The 23159-nt window shown below is 41.6% G+C and overlaps 1 protein-coding gene across 1 annotated transcript in view; it reads left to right on the forward strand.

Moving 5' to 3' along the window:
- Nucleotides 1-23159, forward strand: part of LOC141121834 (uncharacterized) — a 315649-nt gene that overhangs the window by 222872 nt on the left and 69618 nt on the right. The window contains exons 9-15 of the mRNA XM_073611550.1: nucleotides 7648-8714; nucleotides 17587-17701; nucleotides 17818-17915; nucleotides 18005-18232; nucleotides 18312-18518; nucleotides 19051-19192; nucleotides 22137-22864. Coding sequence (XP_073467651.1) covers nucleotides 7648-8714; nucleotides 17587-17701; nucleotides 17818-17915; nucleotides 18005-18232; nucleotides 18312-18518; nucleotides 19051-19192; nucleotides 22137-22864 — 2585 coding nt within the window. The remainder of the gene's footprint in view (nucleotides 1-7647; nucleotides 8715-17586; nucleotides 17702-17817; nucleotides 17916-18004; nucleotides 18233-18311; nucleotides 18519-19050; nucleotides 19193-22136; nucleotides 22865-23159) is intronic.

The following is a 23159-nucleotide window of genomic DNA, read 5'->3' on the forward strand; positions in this document are numbered from 1 at the left end:
AAATGAATCCGTCCTGGATAACCAGCATTCATGAAGCCCCTGATGTCGCTGATTAAGTGTTTTTAGGATGTGGAATCTCTGCAGGACTTCTATTCTGCCTAGTGTTGTGCTTGTTGATTTCATCTGGAAGATTTTTTTTTTTTGGTGTAGGTTTCATGAGAAAAATTAACACCCAAAGAAAGTGTATACAAAACTATAAGTGTAAAATAATTAAATATATATATGGACAAAATATTATCTAAAAGGTTCATATATGTGACTAAAGATGCGTGTCAAAGAATACTAAAAAAAGTTCATAAATGCAACAAAGTGAAGGTATTGAATCCACAAACCAGCCAGATGAAGGGACCGGAGTTACATAATCCACCAACAGTGTAGCCCACCACCAGATGATAACGGAGGCTTACCAGAAAGCCTGCGACCGCCCTTACTCAAGGGGGTCAAAACAGGCTTAGAAGTGGAAAGTGAACTCCTGGATGTATCCCACAATGGACTCCTAATGTTGTCCTACTGGTCTCCTCTTTCCACAGCTGATCCGCGATAGCAAAGGGCACCAATGTGGAGGAAATGATCCTCAGAATTCCTCCCGATATTTCGCACAGGACAGATTCCACACTCCCCAGTCTACACACACACACAACTGGTTCCAGGATGGAGTAATTGCATTTGTTGTAATTTATGAATTTACATTTATGAACTTTTTTTAGTATTCTTTGACACGCATCTTTAGTCACATATATGAACCTTTTAGATAATATTTTGTCCATATATATATTTAATTATTTTACACTTATAGTTTTGTATACACCTATTTAAGATATGGTTTCACATTACTAAATATCACTTATTGAATCATGATAATTTTGTGGGTCCTGGTATATTTATATATATCAATATATGTGTTCTTTTTCCACCAGTCCAGCGCTACATTGTTCTTTTTGTATATTCTATGTGCCCTTGTATTGGGGTTATTGTGTTTCAGCTGCAGGACTTCCTTCACGGTCCCCTATTTCAGTTTTTATTATTATTTATACTTAGCACCTAGCGCAATTTCTTTTTCTTTTTTTGGTTCTAACACACAAAGAAAGACCAATTTTTCCGCACCTGTTTGACAGGTACATATTGTAATTTTTGACAGCAAGGCAAATTCTTGCTTTCATCAACAGTACCTCTATAACAGGGATATGCAATTAGCGGACCTCCAGCTGTTGCAAAACTACAAGTCCCATCATGCTCTGCCTCTGGGTGTCATGCTTGTGGCTGTTAGAGTCTTGCTATGCCTCATGGGACTTGTAGTTCTGCAACAGCTGGAGGTCCGCTAATTGCATATCCCTGCTCTATAAGGTTACAGTGTGAAGGCGCCACTGACACCCAAAGACCAATTTTCCACCCGTTACTTCTATCCAAAGTCTGTGGGAGAGGCACCAGAATTTATCCAAAAAAATCTCTAATCTTGTTCCCAGTGCACTACAGTGTGGCCTCATCATACAGACTAGTTCTGCAAGTCATTGCTTACAAAATAAAGGAAGCTTGCAGGGAAAATTGTAATTTCTTTGGCTTTATAAATGCAATTGTTTCTGCAGCAGCTTCTATACACAGTACAGATGTGCTAACTTACAGGTAGACTAAGGGCATCCCCGAGGCATTATATTGAAAGGAATTTTTCATGTGTATGCTTTCACTTCATCAATAAATCACTGCTCATTTAAAAAAACGACGGTTACTTACCGATAATGGTGTTTCTACAAACCTTCCAGGATGGCAACACATGAGAGATGAGAGGCTCCTCCCTACAGGAAACACAATCAGTTGACAGCTGTTAGAAGGCCCCACCTTTCCCCAGTTGTAAATTAATTCTCCCAACTGTTTCACAAGGGGTCTTTAAACACTTAGGCAGGGCCGTCTTTAATAATGATTGGAACCTGGGCAAACATTTTCTTGGGCCCCCTCCATGCAATTTTGCTTTCCACCTGCTCTGAGACATACAATAAATAGCAGCTAGACTCAAAATCTGTTTACTGAATGCGATCAGGCAGCAATTGTGATTGGTTGCCAAAGGTTACAGTGTATCATTATTGCTCACTGACTGGCTGCTAGAGGTTACAGCACACTTAATGGCTTTACTGATTATTTGCTAGAGGTTACATCACATGACTTCTGCTTGTTTGGTTGCTAGAGATTACTGTAAATCAATACTGCTCACTGATTGGTTGCTAGAGGTTACTTGACATCCTTGCCACCCGCCAATCGGTTGCTAGAGGTTACTACACATTATTACTGCTCACTGATTAGTTGCTAGAGGTTACTGCGTATCCCTACCGCTGAATGATTGATTGCATGAGGTTAGTGCACATCATTACTGCTCACTGATTGGTTGCCAACGGTTATAGCACATCGAATAATAGGGGGGAGTTTGGGACTTTAAATAAATCACACGGTATGTGCCTCCATCCCTGGTTCAGGTATGAGAAAAAGGAAGGTGGGACTTTGAATGAGGCTATTGATTTCTGGGGGTGAAGTAATTTGAAAGTATATTTAATTGGCATATTGAGTTTGACAATACATAACAATAATGCACATAGTAAAAAAGGTTTAATATGTATACACTCGCATACATGGTGTTGACCTCGTGAACACATTACATATACATATCAAATGGACGGCATATAAAATTGACAAGAGATTAAACGTCATCTAAATGGCACTATGCAGTGTAATCAATGGTAAGAAAGAGACAATATAATAATTTGGTTATAGATGAAACCATGAAACAGGTATAGATGACAAAAATAAAAGTAAGCATATGTGAACATAAACAGGAAACAAAAAGCCATGTAATTACCTGTTTAGGATGTAAAAAAGTGAATACCGTGTAGTGTGCAGTGTTTACAGAGGGGTGCTGGCTAGCACAGAGTGAGGATGTTAAATACACTCGGCACACCCCACGGGCTCCTCCCAACATCACACAGGTGCATCAAGAGAGGCGTCCACGCACGAGCATATGGGGACACCAGGTGGCAAAATTCAGACACGCCAGCGCCAGGAAGCCTTATGGGGACATCGTGTGCATGTCGTGGAAGTGTGATACCGATTTGCAGTAGAGGCAGGCCCACCCAATCTGTGGGGTTCGTTATTCGTTTCCGAAATTTCGGAATGTTCAAAAGCTCTGGTGGGAACCGAACTGGGGGTCGTTCGGCTCATCCCTAGTGGTATGCATATGCCGTGTGTGAGAAATAGCCTGTTATGACAATTTTGTGGGGAAAAAAAATCTTAATTTTGCAAAGAATTGTGGGGAAAAAATTACAACTTCAAAAAACTCGCCATGCCTCTTCCTAAATACCTTGGACTGTCTACTTTCCAAAAAATGGGTCATTTGGGGGGTATTTGTGCTTTCCTGGCTTCTTAGTGTCTCAAGAAATAAGATAGGCCATCAATACATCAGGTGTGATCAATTGTCCGAGATTGGCACCATAGTGCGGGCCCCCTGTATGCATAGAGAGGAGGAGCGGCAAAGGCGGCTGAGACCGAGCTCCCCGATCCTTAGCCGAACTGTAAATCGGGGAAAGTTACACCAAAAGGAGAAAAGTTGCAGGAAAGATACCACACATGGAACCACAGAGATATAGGGGGTTATTTACGAAAGGCAAATCCCCTTTGCACTACAAGTGCACTTGGAAGTGCAGTTGCTGTAAATCTGAGGGGCAGATTTGAAATTGCCTTTCGTAAATAACCTCCTATATCTCTGTGGTTCTATGTGTGGTATCTTTCCTACGCCTTTTCTCCTTTTGGTGTAACTTTCCCTAATTTACAGCTCTGCTAAGGATCGGGGAGCTCGGTCTCAGCCACCTTTGCCGCTCCTCCTATCTAGGCTTGTGAATTCATACATCCAAGATGGATAAAGGATGAATGATGAGATGGCCGTTTAGAGTGTCAGCTGGATAGAATTTACCAGGAAAGCCGCGTCCTGTATTCTATGCCAATAAACAGCCGTGCCATGGATCCTGAACGCTGTTGCACAATGCTCTGAGAGACAGACGTACACATGGGGGGGAGTGACATCAACTCGTTTCACGGGGAAACTCCGGCTTCTTCAGTACTAGCGCCCCCTGGCTGAGACAGGTATAAATACCAGTAGTGACTCCTTTCTGTCTTCCCGTAGGGAGATCAGTTAACGGTGTTTGTTTATATGAGACGATGAGTACATTGCATCATTCACAGTGAAAGAAGGATTTATATCAAAATAAACCATCAGTGATGTGGCTGATTGAAATCAAAACACAAATAACATAACATAAAACACTAAGCCTTAATCAGGTAAACAAATAGAACATGATTTACTGGACATAAATGAAGTGACATATGCTTCAACCGTATATAGTATAAACACGTTCATAACTGTGTTAATACACACGAGGACACAAAGTTTGGAAAAAACTAGAGGAGGCAAAGATTAATTACAAAATTTGAAAGAAATTTATTGGAAAAAAAGTTTTTTCCTTTTGTGTATTATTTGAAAACAAAGAAAAACACAGAAAAAAACATAGAAAAAACAAACAAAAAAACCCCAATGTCACATGGAAAACAAAAATTAGTCTAAAAAGACATGTAAATTCATGTCTTTGTTAAGTTCATAAGGCATCAAAGTATCTAATTTATATATCCAGAATGTTTCTTTTTGAAGAGTACCTTATCAAACTCACCCCGCCTTTTACTAAGATGGAGGGCATAGATCCCCTTAACCATCAGTCCATCCGGTTTGGACTGGTGGTGAAGAAGAAAATGCTGGGCCAAGGGACTCTTAGGTTCTTTATATTTGATGTCACCCAGGTGTTAGCCAATGCATACACGGAGTTGGCGCTTAGTTTTGCCTATGTAAGTCTTATTGCAAGAGCATTGTAGGCTATAGATCACCTTCGTGGTTGCACAGTTAATTGAGCTTTTGATCTTATAAATTTTGCCATTATATGTGTTGGAAAAAGTATCAGTGCACTCAACAAACTTGCAGATCTGGCAGTGACCACATGCAAACATTACAATGGTTCTAGGAAAATCAGTCAACCAAGAATTATTGGCTGCACGAATTCTGACTGAGTAAGCATGTCTGAAAGGTTTGGGGCTCTGCATGCTACCATATGTGGATAGTCTCCAACAATACCTGACAAAGTTGGGCACCGGGAGAAAGTGGACTAATGTTTGTTTAGAATCTCCCTCACTAGTGGCCATTGTGAGCCATATTGTGTAATAAATCTTACGGGTTCTTGTTGTCCAATCTGTTTAGAGATAGCAGAAGAAGACGAGATCTGACCCTGCTGTCCTAAAAGTGAAGATCTGTCTTTACTCATCGCCCTTTTCTTAGCTGTCCTCAACACCTTGTGACTGTAGCCTCTTTCTCTGAATCTAGCATACATTTCATGGGCCTTTTTTGATGCGTAGAAATTGACTTGTTGGGATACCATTCAGCATAGATCTAGGGTGAAATCTATCAGCCTGAAGGAGGGTGTTAGCTGCCGTGGGTTTTCTAATGCCGCGTACACACGACTGGACTTTCCGTCAGAATAGACTCCAACGGAGTTCCGCTAAAACGGACTTGCCTACAGACGATCACACCGAAGCCCGATCATTTAGAACGTGATGACATACGACGGGACTAGAAAAAGGAAGAATAGCCAGTAGCCAATAGCTGCCCTTTCGTCGTTTTTGGTCCGTCGGAATAGCATACAGACGAGCGGTTTTCCCGATAGGAACTGATTCCGTCGGAAAGATTTGAAACATGTTCTATTTCTAGGTCTGTCAGAATTTTAGAAAGAAAAAGTTCGATGAAGCCCACACAGGATCGGAATGTCCGACGGAATGATTCCGTCTGACATTTTCTGCCGGAAAGTCCGGTCGTGTGTACGCGGCATAAAGGTGGAGGTCATTAATTTACCATCCTTTTTTGTGATCATGAGGTCAAGGAAGGAAATTGAGGCAGGATCTGAAACAAATGTCAGCTTTATATTGCGATCGTTATTATTGAGTTCATCAACAAGTATATGAAGTTCTGCCTCGGTTCCCCTCCAGACCACCAAGATATCATCAATATACCTAATGCAAGACCCCACCAGTTCATTGAAGAGGTCATACTTATAGACCTCCTGCTCCTCCCACATCCCAAGGTGCAGGAACACATATGAGGGTGCCCAAGGCGCACCCATAGAAGTGCCTGACACCTGCTGGTAGTAAGAGGTCCAAGAACAGAACCTTGGGGGGACCCCAACAGGGAAAGGAAGAGGAGAGGAGGAAGAAAAGTTGTAAGAGATGCTAAAGGTGCAGTTGGATAAGTAGGAAGAGAACCAGCGAAGAGTACAGTCACGGAGACCAAAGGCGTGGAGTTTTTTAAGGAGGAGGAGGTGGTCAACCGTATTAAAGGCAGCAGAGAGGTCCAGGAGTAGGAGTACAGAATAGTGTCGATTGGTTTTGGCCGTTAGTAGATTGTTAGTTTTAGGAGAGCAGTTTCTGTGGATTGTTGAGGACGAAATCCAGACTGAAGGGGATCAAGAAGGTTATTATCAGTAAGGTGGACGCTCAGTTGGTTGTAGATCAGACGTTCAAGGAGTTTGGATAAGAAGAGGAGCAAGGAGATGGGGCGTAGGTTGTTAAGATTGGATGGGTCCAGTGAGGGCTTTTTAAGTATAAATGAATCCCTTATAGTAATGATTATCTGCTGTTTTTGTTCTATAAACGATTATTTTTTTTTAACCCCATAACAGATGATTAAAAAAAAATCATGCCGCTGCTACTTAAATGTCCTATGCTGGCCATACACAGATCGATTTTTGGACAAGAATATTCGCACAAATAATTGTATCAAAATTATTTGTACATTCGATGAATGTACGAGTGTAGTTCGAAAAATTCCACTTGCTTTAAAAAACATTCAATTTTAAAATGAATGTAACTTCTGAGCAAAAACCACATACAGGATTTGAAAATTTTTTCCATGGAGAAAAGTTTTCTGTTCTGCTCTTTCGAATTTTCCCGTCACTGTGGTGGAAAATGAATGCCGATTTGACCCCACTAATGGTTAGAAAATTGGATGAATGTTTTTTTGAAAGAAAAATGAGTTTGTGTATATGGCCAGCATAAGTGACATCAGGTGCAGGGAGCTTGTACCCACCTACCTGTCTATGACAATGGAGTCTGTCATCCATCATATTATATTACACTCCTGTCTGATCATCTGCAAAACAGCATTTTACGTCTTTTTTACATTTTAAAAATGTTGATCTCTGATTCTGATATGTAGCAGATTCTCCCTCTAATAATACATCTATCGGTCTGTTATTCTCAGAGTGGATTAAATATCCAACTATATATCTGGATATTTATATTTACCGCTTTATATAGATATTCAAGAATATTAACTAAATTATACACCAAACTTTTTTTGAGGTTTTTTTTATCCAGTTAATGGAAACAATAATCAACCAACTAAGCAATTATGAAAATAATCATTAGTTGCCGCCCTACAGAGGACCCATTTACTAGTTACCTTGAGGAGGGAATTGTAAGATCCTCAGAGACAAATCTGCATGATGTGGGCGGAGTCCTGGTTTTGGGGAACCAATCTGCTCATGTCTAGTAGTAATCTTTTTATCTCTATTTTAGTAGATGGACGGGAGATGAGGAAAACCTCAGAGGATTGTCTCACTTTGTCTCCAGACTGTGAAGTAGAAGATGAGGACATCACAGAGTATAGTCCAGGAGAAAACCCGACTACCTCAAATGTCCATCCGGCACCACACAGTGTAGATGGACCATCGTATTCCTCTTATCCTGAGGAACCTCAGACTGTGAGAGATGGCGCCATCCTTCCAACAGATAAGAGCTTTTCCTGTACTGAGTGCGGGAGATGTTTCCAGTCTAAATCTAATCTTAATGCGCATAAAAGATCTCACACAGGTGAGAAGCCGTATTCCTGTCCCGAGTGTGGGAAATGTTTTTCACAGAAGTCCAATCTTTACAGACATCAGAGAACTCACACAGGTGAGAAGCCGTATTCCTGTCCTGAGTGCGGGAAATGTTTTTCAGTAAAGTTTCATCTTTACAATCATCAGAGATCTCACACAGGGGAGAAGCCATATTCCTGTTCTGAGTGCGGGAAATGTTTTTCAGACAAGTCCCAGTATTGCAGACATCAGAGATCTCACACAGGGGAGAAGCCGTATTCCTGTCCTGAGTGCGGGAAATGTTTTTCACAGAAGACCAGTCTTCACAAACATCAGAGGTCTCACACGGGGGAGAAGCCGTATTCCTGTCCTGAGTGCGGGAAATGTTTTTCACAGAAGTCCAATCTTTCCACACATCAGAGATCTCACACAGGGGAGAAGCCGTATTTCTGTCCTGAGTGCGGGAAATGTTTTTCAGAGAAGTCCAATCTTTACACACATCAGAGATCTCACACGGGGGAGAAGCCGTATTCCTGTTGTGAGTGTGGTAAATATTTTTTAATCAAGTCCAGTCTTTACATACATCAGAGATTACACACGGGGGAGAAGCCATATTCCTGTCCTGAGTGCGGAAAATGTTTTTCACAGAAGTCCAATCTTTACAGCCATCAGAGATCTCACACAGGGGAGAAGCCATATTCCTGTCCTGAGTGTGGGAAATGTTTTTCACATAAGTACAGTCTTTACATCCATCGAAGATCTCACATCGGGAGAAGCTGTATTCCTGTCCTGAAGCACTGATAGATGGGCACTGAATGGCATCGCTGGCAGGCACTGGTGGTCATCACTGATGAGCCTGTACTGATAATCAATGCTGAATATCAGTGCAGATCCCCCCTGTCAGGCGATTTGCTGATCAGCTCTCCACTACACGCGCCTTGTCAGCATGAATAAAGGAAAGCCGATAACCGGTACTTCCTGGTTACGATGTGATTAGCTTTGATTGGACACAGCTGATCACATGATGAAGAGCCTACGTCATAGGCTCTTTACCGAGATTGGAGCTGCAGTGTGTCAGAGTGACACACCGCACCACCGATCACCGCGTGCCGAGCGGCTTATTCTTCTGGACATCATATGACCTCCAGTTGGGATAATGGAACCCCCACCTGGCCGTCATTCTGCTATAGGCCGGGTGGGAAGGAGTTATAAAATAATTTTAGACCTGAAGATTATATAAAACCCCCAAAACATTATATATTTTCTGAAAACAAAGAAAGACCCACTGCTCCAGGTGTATACAATGGACCGTGATGAGGAGTGCTAGCTCCGGCCTGCCTCTGTGGAATGCTTTGAAGAAATCTAATGATTAAGCACAAGTTTTGTATGTTTGAAACACGTCTACGTGACTCAATTCTCGTGTCCTTGGTGTTATCACGGTGACTTCAAATAAAGGCATTTTGGAACCTTTGGATGTGTAGCCATTTTTCTTTTTTGAAAGCAGACACCCTAGAGAATAAAATTGTGGTAGTTCCAATTTTTTATGTCACACGATATTATCGCAAAAGTCTAAACAACACTACATTTCAGTAACAAAACACACTAACGTTCATTTCAGGGGCACAAAAACACAATAAATTACCCAATTTTTTGGTAAAATATAAAAGCAGAGGTTGCACCGAGTAAATAGATAGCCAACATATCAAACCTTATATTTGTGTGCGCCTGTGAAGTGGCGACATACAGTATCTCACAAAAGTGAGTAAACCCCTCACATTTTTGTAAATATTTTATTATATCTTTTCATGTGACAACACTGAAGAAATGACACTTTGCTACAATGTAAAGTAGTGAGTGTACAGCTTCTTTGACAGTGTAAATTTGCAGTCCCCCCAAAATAATTCAACACACAGCCATTAATGTCTAAACCGCTGGCAACAAAAGTGAGTACACCCGTAAGTGAAAATGTCCAAATTGGGCCCAAAGTGTTAATATTTTGTCAAAATTCTCTACATGTTTCACCACTGATTAGTAGCTTCCTCAGGAGATTTACATCTGTCAAGCACTGTCTACTGAAAGAAAAGACAACACAAATAATTACAATGATTGATATACAATGTACACAGATTCATAAAGTTATACACAAACACGTCTATTCAATCCCAAAATTGGCTGGGGTCATAGGGTCCAAACAAACACAGGGAGCAAATATTTACCTATATGAGGATGGATTGGTAGCAAAATGTACGATATATATATGCAAGGATGAGGCCGAGAGCTAAAAAGTCAGGAGGAAACCCAGAAGAAAGGATCATTTGGTGTCCCATAGAGGGTGGTGTATAAGTCAGAGCAAACTCAAACACTGAAGGATAATAGGGAATCCAAACCTATATGCAGAGGAAAGTGGAGGGAGCTTAATAAATAAGCCCAGGGAATTTGTATAAAGTATCCCAAGTAAGTAAGCAAAATAAAAATAAATATATAAATATATAAATGGCAAATCTACCTGTAATCAGCCGAGTGGTTAGTTTAGTTGGCAACATCACCATCCACCACCATCCAAAAGCCCCCATATGAACTCACAGGACCTATAAGGAGGTAGTATCAAGTCAGAAAGACGAGCAGCTATTTTAAAGAAGCCCCCATAAGTTGAATAAGCAAGTTACCTGGAACGGCAGATTCCGGACATAATCCTCCCTCTCTCGTAGTGGCCCTACTCTGAAATCCTCCATTGGCCTCTATAAATACCCCCCCTCCTCCTTCCCATTGGATGCCTGGCTTTGGCGCCAAAGCATAGGGGAGGAGCGGACGCTTCAGAGATGCCTTGAAAAACATCCGGTCACACCGGAAGTGACCTCAGTCGTGTCAGAGGAAACCGGAAGTGATGCTGATACGTGAACCGGCTCAACGGAAGTGACGCAATTGCGTAAATTCTAAGCAGGCCGGAAGCACAGTCAGCTTACACATGTGGAAATGGTAGGTGGAAAAGCCATTGCCATTTTATAGCCCATTGACAGGAATGGTGTCAACCAGGTCAGATGGTAAAAATATTCCAGATCCAAAGTGGGGAACAAGGAATCCAAAATGGAAGGAAGTAAGACCAAAATGTAATCCAGACATAAGGCGCCACCCAGTGGAGTCAAGGAATGACAGCACTTGGAAAGGACACCTTGGGCGTCCGTATGGTCACCTGACCCTTAAAGGGGTTCCTCCATTAAAAGAAACACTCAAAAATATATAACATTAAACATATAGAAGGTAATTGTTGATATATGAAACTCTATCAAAAGCTCCCTGTGCTGGAACATACTGAGCCCAGCCAAATAAGGGTCACAAATCAGTATATAAACATGCCTAAAATAGACCAGTAAAAGTGGACAAAAGCCAAAATAACTGTACAAATGGCCAATTTAGTCCTCTACAGAAACGTTTGAAACTGATGGCCTCATTTAACCCTGGATAAGATGTAGCTGCCAGGGAGTGGATATATATATATATATATCGTACATTTTGCTACCAATCCATCCTCATATAGGTAAATATTTGCTCCCTGTGTTTGTTTGGTCCTTATGACCCCAGCCAATTTTGGGATTGAATAGATGTGTTTGTGTATAACTTTATGAATCTGTGTACATTGTATATCAATCATTGTAATTATCTGTGTTGTCTTTTCTTTCAGTAGACAGTGCTTGACAAATAGAGTCCCAAAAAGGGGTGTTTGGCGCTGTTCCACTAAATATCGTCTAATGTGCAAAGGCTGATGTGGTGTATCAAGTAAAGTGTGAATAAATAAATAAAAAATGTGTAAATAATTAATTAAATATGTAGGACTGGTGAAATTACAGTCGTGTGGAAATTACTGGAATGTATGCGACAAATGCCCACCTATATATAAACGTGTATATATAGGTGGGCATTTGTCGCATACATTCCAGTTATTTACACATTTTTTATTTATTTATTCACACTTTACTTGATACACCACATCAGCCTTTGCACATTAGACGATATTTAGTGGAACAGCGCCAATCACCCCTTTTTGGGACTCTACTTTACTTAGAATTTCACACTGGTGTTATTCTGTGCTGGGGGGGCTGCAGTTCCTTTACTACCTAAGCGCGGAACTATTTGTTTCTTATTAGTGCTTGACAAATGTAATTCTCCTGAAGAAGCTACTAATCAGCGGTGAAACATGTAGAGAATTTTGTCATTATGCACATTCTGTAACTGTTTCCTATTTTGATGGATTATATTTTGTTGATTTTAACTTTTATAAAGTAAAATTATTTTTGATATTTTTTTGTGTGTCTTGCACCTTAAAAGTCCCAATTCCTTCGCCTTTGTTGTTACCAAAATAAAGGGATGTGATGCAAATATCTTTCAGATGACAAGCAATCAAAACGTTTCTCCTGTTAATATTTTGTGTGGCCACCATTATTTTCCAGCACTGCCTTAACCCTCTTGGGTATGGAGTTCACCAGAGCTTCACAGGTTGCCACCAGGGTCCTCTTCCACTCCTCCATGACGACATCACGGAGCTGGTGGATGTTAGAGACCTTGCGCTCCTCCACCTTCCATTTGAGCATGCCCCACAGATGCTCAATAGAGTCTAGGGCTGGAGACATGCTTAGCCAGTCCATCACCTTTACCCTCAGCTTCTTTAGCAAGGCAGTGGTTTCTTGGAGGTGTGTTTGGGGTCGTTATCGTGTTGGAATACTGCCCTGTGGCTCAGTCTCTGAAGGGAGGGGATCGTGCTCTGCTTCAGTATGTCACAGTACATGTTGGCATTCATGGTTCCCTCAATAAACTGTAGCTCCCCAGTGCTGGCAGCACTCATGCAGCCCCAGACCATGACACTCCCACCACCATGCTTGACTGTAGGCAAGACACACTTGTCTTTGTACTCCTCACCTGGTTGCCGCCACACATGCTTGACACCATCTGGACCAAATAAGTTTATCTTGGCCTCATCATACCACAGGACATGGTTCCAGTAATCCATGTCCTCAGTCTGCTTGTCTTCAGCAAACTGCGGGCTTTCTTGTGAATCATCTTTAGAAGAGGATTCTTTCTGGGATGGCAGCCATGCAGACCAATTTGATGCAGTGTGTGGCATATGTTCTGAGCACTGACAGGCTGACCCCCCCACCCCTTCAACCTCTGCAGCAATGCTGGCAGCACTCATACATCTATTTCCCAAAGACAACCTCTGGATATGACACTGAGCATGTGCACCCAACTGTTCTGAGTGGAACCTGTCCTGTTAAACCGCTGTATGGTCTTGGCCACCGTGCTGCAGCTCAGTTTCAGGTTCTTGGCAATCTTCTTATAGCCTAGACCATCTTTATGTAGAGGAACAATTCTTTTTTTCAGATCCTCAGAGAGCTCTTTGCCATGAGGTCCCATGTTGAACTTCCAGTGACCAGTTTGAGAGAGTGAGAGCAATAACACCAAATTTAACACACCTGCTCCCCATTCACATCTGAGACCTTGTAACACTAACGAGTCACATGACACCAGGGAGGGAAAATGGCTAATTTTGTCCAACTTGGACATTTTCACTTAGGGGTGTACTCGCTTTTGTTGCCAGTGGTTTAGACATTAATGGCTGTGTGTTGAGTTATTTTGAGGGGACAGCAAATTTACCCTGTTATACAAGCTGTACACTCACTACTTTACAATGTAGCAAAGTGTCATTTCTTCAGTGTTGTCACATGAAAAAATATAATAAAATATTTACAAAAATGTGAGGGGTGTACTCAGTTTTGTAAGATACTGTACTTCAGTACCCTATATTTTCTGTAGGCAACACTTTAAAAGCCCCCTATAGGTCATCAGTTTAGTGTTACGGAGGAGGTCTGGTGTAGAATTATTTCTCTCATTCCGGTGTGCGTGGCGATATGTAACAGGTGTATCGCAATCAATGTTTTCAGGCGTAGGCGCCCCAATGTTTGAGTTTATGTATGTACATGCGTATAGGTGGGGGCAGGGCCTCAGATTTTTTTTGGGGTTTATGTGCCTGGGTTTAAATTAAATTTTGTACAATTTAAAAAAAATGCCAAACAATTGCCCCAAAAATGTATACAAGCCGGTGGGTGAATGAAGCCTTTTAGTTACACAAAGCCTCAGGTTTTCATTGTACACCATTACAACCTTCTAGCAGCCAACCTCCTAATGACCAATGACCTCATGAGTTGATAAGGATGTCAGTTGCCTGAATATCATCCTTGTGTGACCCTCCCCCGTCTCTCTCCATCAGCTTTGGGGTCTCATTAGCTGATTGATGGAGAAAAACTGAGGGAGAAGAGAAACATTGGAATACTAGTCAGTACCAGTTTGCAAAAGTGTATTTGCTTTGGAAGATTAAATCACTTATAACGTTGGGTGTCCTATGTGTGTTCATGTTGCTGCATTATGTAGAACTATTAGAATTGTTTTTACATTTTAGATTAGGGTGCCTCAAAACTGTCCATAATTTTGGAGGGTCTTGACTGAAAAAAGGTTGAGAAATGTGGCATGGAGGACAAAAAGTCCCCTATTTGATGATTTTTTGGTGACAGATTCTCTTTAATGAGACATCCAGGGTCTAAAAGACCCCCAATGTCTCCCCTGTGCTCCACTGAATGTAATGTAATACAGATCGCACTGCATTATATTCTTTCCCAGGCTTGATAGTCGGGGAAACTGTCAACAGGGACCTGGACGTGACGTCATACATGTCACTTCCGGGTCAGGAACAAGAAGGGGAGGAGAGCAGATGTGTGTCCTCTCTCCTCCCTCCCCTCTACCCATCATCACCCGCTATTCTGGTCCCAGGTTTCAGATGGGCAAGAGGAGCATAGTGGGCGTGTGTCAGGGTGGGGGGGTGTGGAAACATTCACTCAACCACCCGAAAGCTTCACTCCGACAAGTAAACCTGCTCCTTGCTCGCCCACAGCAGGGCTAAATGTTAAAAAAATGACCTTTCCGGCCCTCAAAACTGCATGTCCCGGGTGTCAGGCGATAGGAATTGTACATCCCTGAGTTCATAAGGAGATCAGAGATCACCAAAGACATGGATGAAGTGTTGTACCGTGTTGGCCATTGATAGCAGTAGAAAAAGAAAAATGGAGTCATTACCTTCCATTGGCTGAGTACATTTTGTGATGTAAGCTTTCACAAACACTTTAGAGGTCTATTAAAAAAAAATTAGTTGAATGAATGTGAGCAGCATTCATCCAGCCAAGATGAATATTGGATGTATTTTATTTCATACACTGATTTACTTGGCTCCAACTAGTGGTCATAATGCGGTATTGTGATATTTTTACTAATGGAGGTATATCAGGAAAAATACCCCATTATGGTCACTAGATGGAGCTGACAATCATAGGAAATCACTTTGTTACATTATGGCCAGAATATGTAATGACTGGATGAATGTTTGTCACATTTGTCCCATTTATTTTCTATGCAGTCTTGATTAAGAGAGAAGTTTTTTGTGGATATGAAGATATATGGGGCTCCTCCATCAGTGGTTATTTGTGTCCACATGGATGAGTTGTACCCGTATTACATATCTGAGAGATAGATCATTTCATAGGGCAGAAGACAGATAGCCCATATCTTCAGTAAGACATTATTTACTAGCATACTTTATCTTTTTCTCTTTATCTCATTTTTATATGTGGCCAATAGATGGGAGGAGAGACAGATATACCCCCATCTCTTGATACCAGGTGGTGTTGGTGAGTAGACCTTGAATTTACATCTCCTCTATACAGCCTGGAGCCTTATATTGAATGTAGGAGGAGATTATAACCCTCATATTGTGTATATGTATATATCAAGAGAAGTTTCACTATTTAAACTTGGTAGATGTTAACCACTTCAATACAGGGCACTCCCCCCCCTTCCTGCCCAGACCAATTTTCAGCTTTCAGCGCTGTCACACTTTGAATGACAATTGCGCGGTCATACAGCACTGCCCAAACACAATTTTTATCATTTTGTTCCTACAAATAGAGCTTTCTTTTGGTGGTATTTGATCACCACTGGGGTTTTTTTTTTTTTTTGCTAAACGGATAAAGGTTTTCTTTGTTTCTGTTATAAAATTTTGTAAATGAGTGTGTTTTCTCCTTCACTGATGGGCGCTGATGAGGCTGCACTGATGGGCACTGGGGAGGTGGCACTGATGATGAGGCACTAATATGAAGCACTGATAGGCAGCACTGATGGGCACTGATAGATGGCTCTGATAGGATGCACTGGCAGGCATTACTGCTGGGTACTGATTGGCACCTCTAATGGTCATACCTGGTGGTCCTGGGTGGGCATCCTCGGGGGAGGGGAGGGGGCTGCGCTGTCAGAAGAGCAGCCGATCAGCTCTCCTCTACTCGCATCTGTCAGTCATGGCTCTTCCTGTTTACTGTGTTTGGACACAGCTGATCACGTGGTAAAGCGCCTCCGTCAAAGGCTCTTTACCAAGATCTGTGATGCGGTGTGTCAGACTGACACACCACACCAACGTTCGCCATTCTGCACACCCCCACGGGCGCGCAATCGCAACTTATCCTACTGAATGTCATATGACATCCATTCAGGACAACTTAACCACTTTGCGCACATCATTCTATTATATGGCGGGGAGAAGTGATTAATATTGCCACATAGGGATAAAACGTTGATTCATATATAATGGCATTGACCTCATCCTATAGGTACACCTGATATGGTCATTTACATACCTTTTATGATTTACAATAAAGGTTAAGTTTTAGTTAAGTGGCCTTTTGGTGTGCAGGAAAACGCACCCTCATCTAGTTCTCGACCATTATTATTTACAGAAATTGTTTATTGCTCAAGGAACCCCTAGAAACCTTTGGAGGAACCCTGGCTGAGAAAGGCTGGACTAGGCAGTCATATATCTCTATCCCCCTTGGTGGGAGTGGAGATGACCCATCTATAAGGATATACAGTACATACACACACAGCACAAGGCCGTGTTCACACTATGAGACGATTCTCTGGGCTGCAGTTCCTCTGAGCTCCACAAGATGGAGATCTCACTTCTACACAGGAAGTCTCTATGGAAGACAGGAAGTGAGTTCAGGAACAGGCAGGAAGTGATGTCAGGTACAGACAGGAAGTTCCGGGTGAGGGGTCAGCCTGGAGGAAGTAGAGAGGAGACATTGCTGGAAGAGAGGAGACGTTGCTGGAAGAGGCAGTAGAGGAGGTAATAAGATCTTATTTTCTATTTACACCCAGTAACCCCCCCCCCGTCATGTCCGTCCTCTTCCTCCATAGTCACTGTGATGTCTTTTATCTCCAGCAGATGCTGATATACACACATATATAGTGTGGACATTTAGATGCACCCCTTCAGGGTCAGAACATTTCCCTACTTGTGAGGCCGGAACATTCTCCTCATTTTGGAAACTTTCCCACCAATCACCTTCTCATCTCATCAATCTATACTAACAGGTTATATGACTTTTATTAGTGATTGGGGGGGGGGGGGGTTATTTATGGAGGTTTGGAATATGTATGTATGTATGATTCTGGGAGGGTCATGTAATTTTAATATATGTGTTCAAATCTAGAGTTTTCCTCTTGTGAAGTCTGGAGATCTTATGATAATCACATTGCCTCCACCTCCCTCCGTTTCTGACAAGAATAGAGAAATAAGAAGATTCTAAAAGTCACCAGAGAGATCATCGAGCTGCTGACAGGAGACGTGAGTGGTGCTGGGAAGGACATCATGATGGACAATCAGCCGCCCCTCACATCACCGGGTAAGAGGAGACTTTATTGTAAAGGAGAGAGCAGTACGGAGGGTCCACCTAGATCCCCCATCATCTGATAAACACATAGAAACAATGTATTCAGTCAGTGTGTGTGTTTCCTACAGATGGATCCAGTAATGGGAACCCACCAGAGAGATGTCCCCGTCCTCTGTATTCCCGGGATTCCACACAGGAAGATCACACCATCCCTCACCATCATCAGGTAGATGAGGAACAATCACTGATAGTATCATTAGGATCTGTACATTATCTGCATTGTTACAATTGATGTACATTTTATTATATATTCAGAGTGGAAACCTGAGAGATTCTAAAGTTGAAGTTAAAGAAGAGATAAAAGAGGAGGATGATGAGGATGGAGTGATGGAGGAGTCAGAGTTTCTAAAAGAACACAAAGATCTGTACCAGGACACCATGGTGGAGTCATCCAGCTACAGGAACCCACCAGAGAGATGTCCCCGTCCTCTGTATTCCCGGGATTCCACACAGGAAGGTCACACCATCCCTCACCATCATCAGGTAGATGATTGACAATTATTGGTAGTTCTGATTTATACACAGCATGTTTGTTACAATGAATGTTTTATTATATATTTAGAGTGGAAACCTTGAGGATGATAATATTGTTGTTAAAGAAGAGTATAAAGAGGAGGATGAGGAGTATGGAGTGATGGAGGAGTTATCAGAAGGACACAAGGATATGATGGAGCCACCTAATACCAGGAACCCACCAGAGAGATGTCCCCGTCCTCTGTATTCCCGGGATTCCACACAGGAAGATCACACCATCCCTCATTGTTACAAGGTTAGTGGGACGGAGCTACTATGTAACACACTTATAGAGATGTGTGGATTTTATATGTGATGTCACATTGTTTTGGATCCAGACAAATTTCTGACCGAGTTATCTGCACCTGGCCTGATTTTCAGATGTATATACACGTGCACGTTTAGAAGGAGTACGCTGACACACACTGTTCAGTGAAAAACGTCCTTTTTTGCTTTGAGCATATAGCTTCCTTTATAGTAAAGAATGAGTCATTATTTGCAAAGCAGCATCACAGCTGCAATCCGTGCTGTCATCTATGGATTGAATGAACCCTTATCTAAGGCTCTCCTTGCCATTTTCATCTGGGCTTTCTGCTGATGTGAAGGCTTGTGGACTCCTGGACTCACTCTGATGGGAGGGGGTCTCTAGTTACCTCATTGGAGTAAGGAGATTTAACATATATATGTACATAATAGAAAATAGTCATTTTATCAAAGCATTAATCAATCCATAACAACATAATTAAAGCTTATATCTTACAGATGATATTCTCTCTCATTTTCTTTAGAGTGGAGATCCAATCGATATAGACTTTGAGGTTAAAGCAGAAGAAGAAGAGATGTATGTGAGGGATGATCAGCAGTCTATGGAGGAGGATGGAATAACGGGGACATTTATAGAGGAGGACACTCCTACAGAGATCAGTACAGGTGGGTCATTAACACTAAATACATTCCTCCACCCATACTGCTCACTGATTGGTCCAGAGTAGGGGGGGGACTGGGTGATATCAGCCTGTAATCCCCTGGTCACTTTCCTGAGCTGTGTTCCCCGTCCTGTATTCCTGTATTTCTCTTGGATAATCTTCCTTCTCTGTGCTGCAGACACAATTTATGTATCTAGACTGGATTTATGGAGATTCTGGGGTTCAGCTGGCAGCAAAATGTTCATTTTCACCATAGATGTTACTAGACCTAGGCACCTGGGGTATGTGCTTTGGGTCTTTTGCCCAATACCCGGGTGTGGCAAGATCTCTGACAGAACAATTCTCCCAGGGTTACTTGCTCTGTTATTTGCTGGCTGTGTCGGGTGGAGGGATATGTCTGTATAGTCTCAGACCCAAGTCACTGAGTGCAGTCTCAGGAGATGGGAGACAGCGGTGTGGGACCTCTGCAACTTGTCTCATGTAAAAACAAATCTACCACTGATTACTGAATACCAATATTATGAGTCATGACCATTACACTGTATAATTTATATTGTACATTACATACTCCTTACCCCTGCACTATATACTCTATGTTGTACATTACATATTTCTGATACTATATAATCCTATCTGTTGTATCTTATACAATATGTTGTACATTATATAGTCCTGACTTCTGCTCTCTCCCCTCTACCCACTGCTATATATACACATAATATGTATTCTCTTTTGTTAAACCCATTTCCTACCAGCTGGACATTTTATATCTGATGATTTGATTGGAGCACAGACTTTTACATATTGATAATAATGTGATAACATCCTCAAACTCTGGAACCTTAAACAGAAAGTGATAATGAGGGAGGAGTCAATAACCCAATGATGGTGGTCTTCAGGATCAGTCCAGTCTTCATCTTGGTTGTTCTCCCCCATCCTCACTCTCTGACCTCTGGTGGGGCTCAGCCCCGCTGTTATTCATCACTAAATGATAGACTAAACAAGGGAATGCAGTACTTCTTGTGTTGGAAAGATGGCAATGAGTGATAGAGGGGGTGGGGACACTCGTGCTATAATCCCCTCATCACTGTCACTCCTATAAAAGACAGTTCTCATTGTTTCCTAACTCTCTGACTAAGGTCCATGAATAAAGAAATTAACTGGTAGGAGATCAGAGATGTAGGGCTGAAACAACTAATTGTCATCATCGATTTTGAAAATAGTTGTCAACTATTTTCATAATTGATCAGTCGATTAATTGGCCTGCATACAGAATGCATTATTTCTTTACATATCAGAAAATACAGCTCAGTACACCATCCATACATGTCAGTAAATGCCTGAGAACTTAAATGCGTGAGGAGCAATGCCTCATGGGACATGTAGTCCTGGGCAAGAGAAGGGATTCTAAAGGCAGAAGTTTTGGTACCTTCCTATAGGGGAACTCTATACTATACTTTGTGGCTTCCTATAGGGGAACTCTATACTATACTTTGTGGCTTCCTATAGGGGAACTCTATACTATACTTGGCAGCTTACTATAGGGTCACTCTGAAGGCAGAAGGAGCCAGCAGGGGGGGCGGGGTCCAGAAGAGGAGAATCAGTGCTGCTCTGTGCAAAACCATTACATAGAGCAGGTAAAATATTACAAGTTTGTTTAAAAAGAAGTCCAATATTTACAATGACTTTAAGGGCTCTGTGCAGGGAAGATCAGCATCTGAACCCAGAGAAGGTGGAGGCAGATAGACTGGAGGTGATAGAAGGCATTACTATTACATAAAGTAAAAGTTTACTAGTTTTGTGTATTATATCCATAAAAATGTCTCAGCTTTCAGTATTACTTTAATATAAAAGTTTTTTTCCCCCTCATATAGCTTCATATGTGACTCCCAGGTAAAATCACCATTTATCCGACTTCTGGGTATATTTATTATTATATATATGATATGGGTATATTACTTTCACTATTTCACAGTATAAATGATTCTCTTATAGTAGTGATTATCTACTGTATTTGTACGATAAAGGACTATTTTTTTTTTAACCCCATCATAACAGATGATTAAAAAAAAATCATGCTGCTGCTTCTAAATGTCCTATGTTGGCCATACACGGATCCATTTTTGGACGACAATATTCCCACAAATATTTTTATGAAAATTATTTGTACATTTGATGAATGGACGAGTGTAGTTTGAAATTTCCACTTGTGAATGAATTGTGAAAATTTCCACTTAAAATGAATGTAACTTATGAGCAAAGACCACATACACTATTTAAAAATGTGTTCGATGGAGAAAAGTTTTCTGTTCTGCTCCTAATTTTCCTGTCACTGTGGTGGAAAATGAACGTCGATTTGACCCACTAATGAAAATTGGATGAATGTTTTTTTGAAAGAGAAATGAGTTTGTGCCAGCATAAGTGACATCAGGTGCAGGGAGCTTGTACCCACCTACCTGTCTATGACAAGGGAGTCTGTCATCCATCATATTATATTACACTCCTGTCTGATCATCTGCAAAACAGCGTTTTATGTCTTTTTTACATTTTAATAATGTTGATCTCTGATTCTGATATGTAGCAGATTCTCCCTCTAATAATACATCTATCTGTCTGTTATTCTCAGAGTGGATTAAATATCCAACTATATATCTGGATAATTCTATTTACCGCTGTATATAGATATTCAAGAATATTAACTAAATTATACACCAAACTTTTTTTGAGGTTTTTATCCAATTCGTCGATTAATCAAAACAATAATCGGCCAACTAATCAATTCTGAAAATAATCATTAGTTGCCGCCCTACAGAGAACCCATTTACTAGTTACCTTGAGGGGGGAATTGTAATATCCTCAGAGACAAAGCTGCCTGATGTGGGCGGAGTCCTGGTTTAGGGGAACCAATCTGCTCATGTCTAGTAATAATCTTTTTATTTCTATTTTAGTAGATGGACGGGAGATGAGGAAAACCTCAGAGGATTGTCTCACTTTGTCTCCAGACTGTAAAGTAGAAGATGAGGACATCACACAGTATAGTCCAGGAGAAAACCCAACTACCTCAAATGTCCATCCGGCACCACACAGTGTAGATGGACCATCGTATTCCTCTTATCCTGAGGAACCTCAGACTGTGAGGGACGGTGCCGTCCTTCCAACAGATGAGATCTTTTCCTGTACTGAGTGCGGGAAATGTTTCTATTCTAGATCACATCTTAATGTGCATAAAAGATCTCACACTGGGGAAAAACCATATTCCTGTCCTGAGTGCAGGAAATGTTTTATACAAAAATCAGACCTTGTCATACATCAGCGATCTCACACTGGGGAAAAGCCGTATTCCTGTCCTGAGTGCGGTAAATGTTTTTCAGTGAAGTCCAATCTTTACAAACATCAGAGATCTCACACAGGAGAGAAGCCGTATTCCTGTCCTGAGTGTGGAAAATGTTTTTCACAGACATCCAGTCTTTCCACACATCAGAGATCTCACACGGGGGAGAAGCCGCACTTCTGTCCTGAGTGCGGGAAATGTTTTTCAGTGAAGTCCAATCTTTACATACATCAGAGATCTCACACGGGGGAGAAGCCATATTCCTGTTCTGAGTGCGGGAAATGTTTTTCAAGGAAGTCCCATCTTTCCACACATCAGAGATCTCACACAGGGGAGAAGCCACTTTCCTGTCCTGAGTGAGGGAATTGTTCACTGCACTGAAGTCCTGTCTTCCTGTACATCAGGGTTCCCACACAACCCTCGAGGTGTATTAGTGCCTTGAGTGCGGGAAATGTCTTATATATGAATGTTGCTGGACATCACAGCTCTCATGTGGGGAAGAAGCACACCCTGATATACACCTCAGATATACTCCATGGCTGATCTTCATCATGTAAGAAACAGTTCCAGGGGTGTTAACATTTTTTGAAAAAAACACTTGTCCAAGGGACTAAATCGGGGTCCCAATCTCCTTGTTCCT

The sequence above is a fragment of the Aquarana catesbeiana genome, unplaced genomic scaffold (genome assembly GCF_042186555.1).
Source record: "Aquarana catesbeiana isolate 2022-GZ unplaced genomic scaffold, ASM4218655v1 unanchor233, whole genome shotgun sequence".
NCBI lineage: Eukaryota > Metazoa > Chordata > Amphibia > Anura > Ranidae > Aquarana > Aquarana catesbeiana.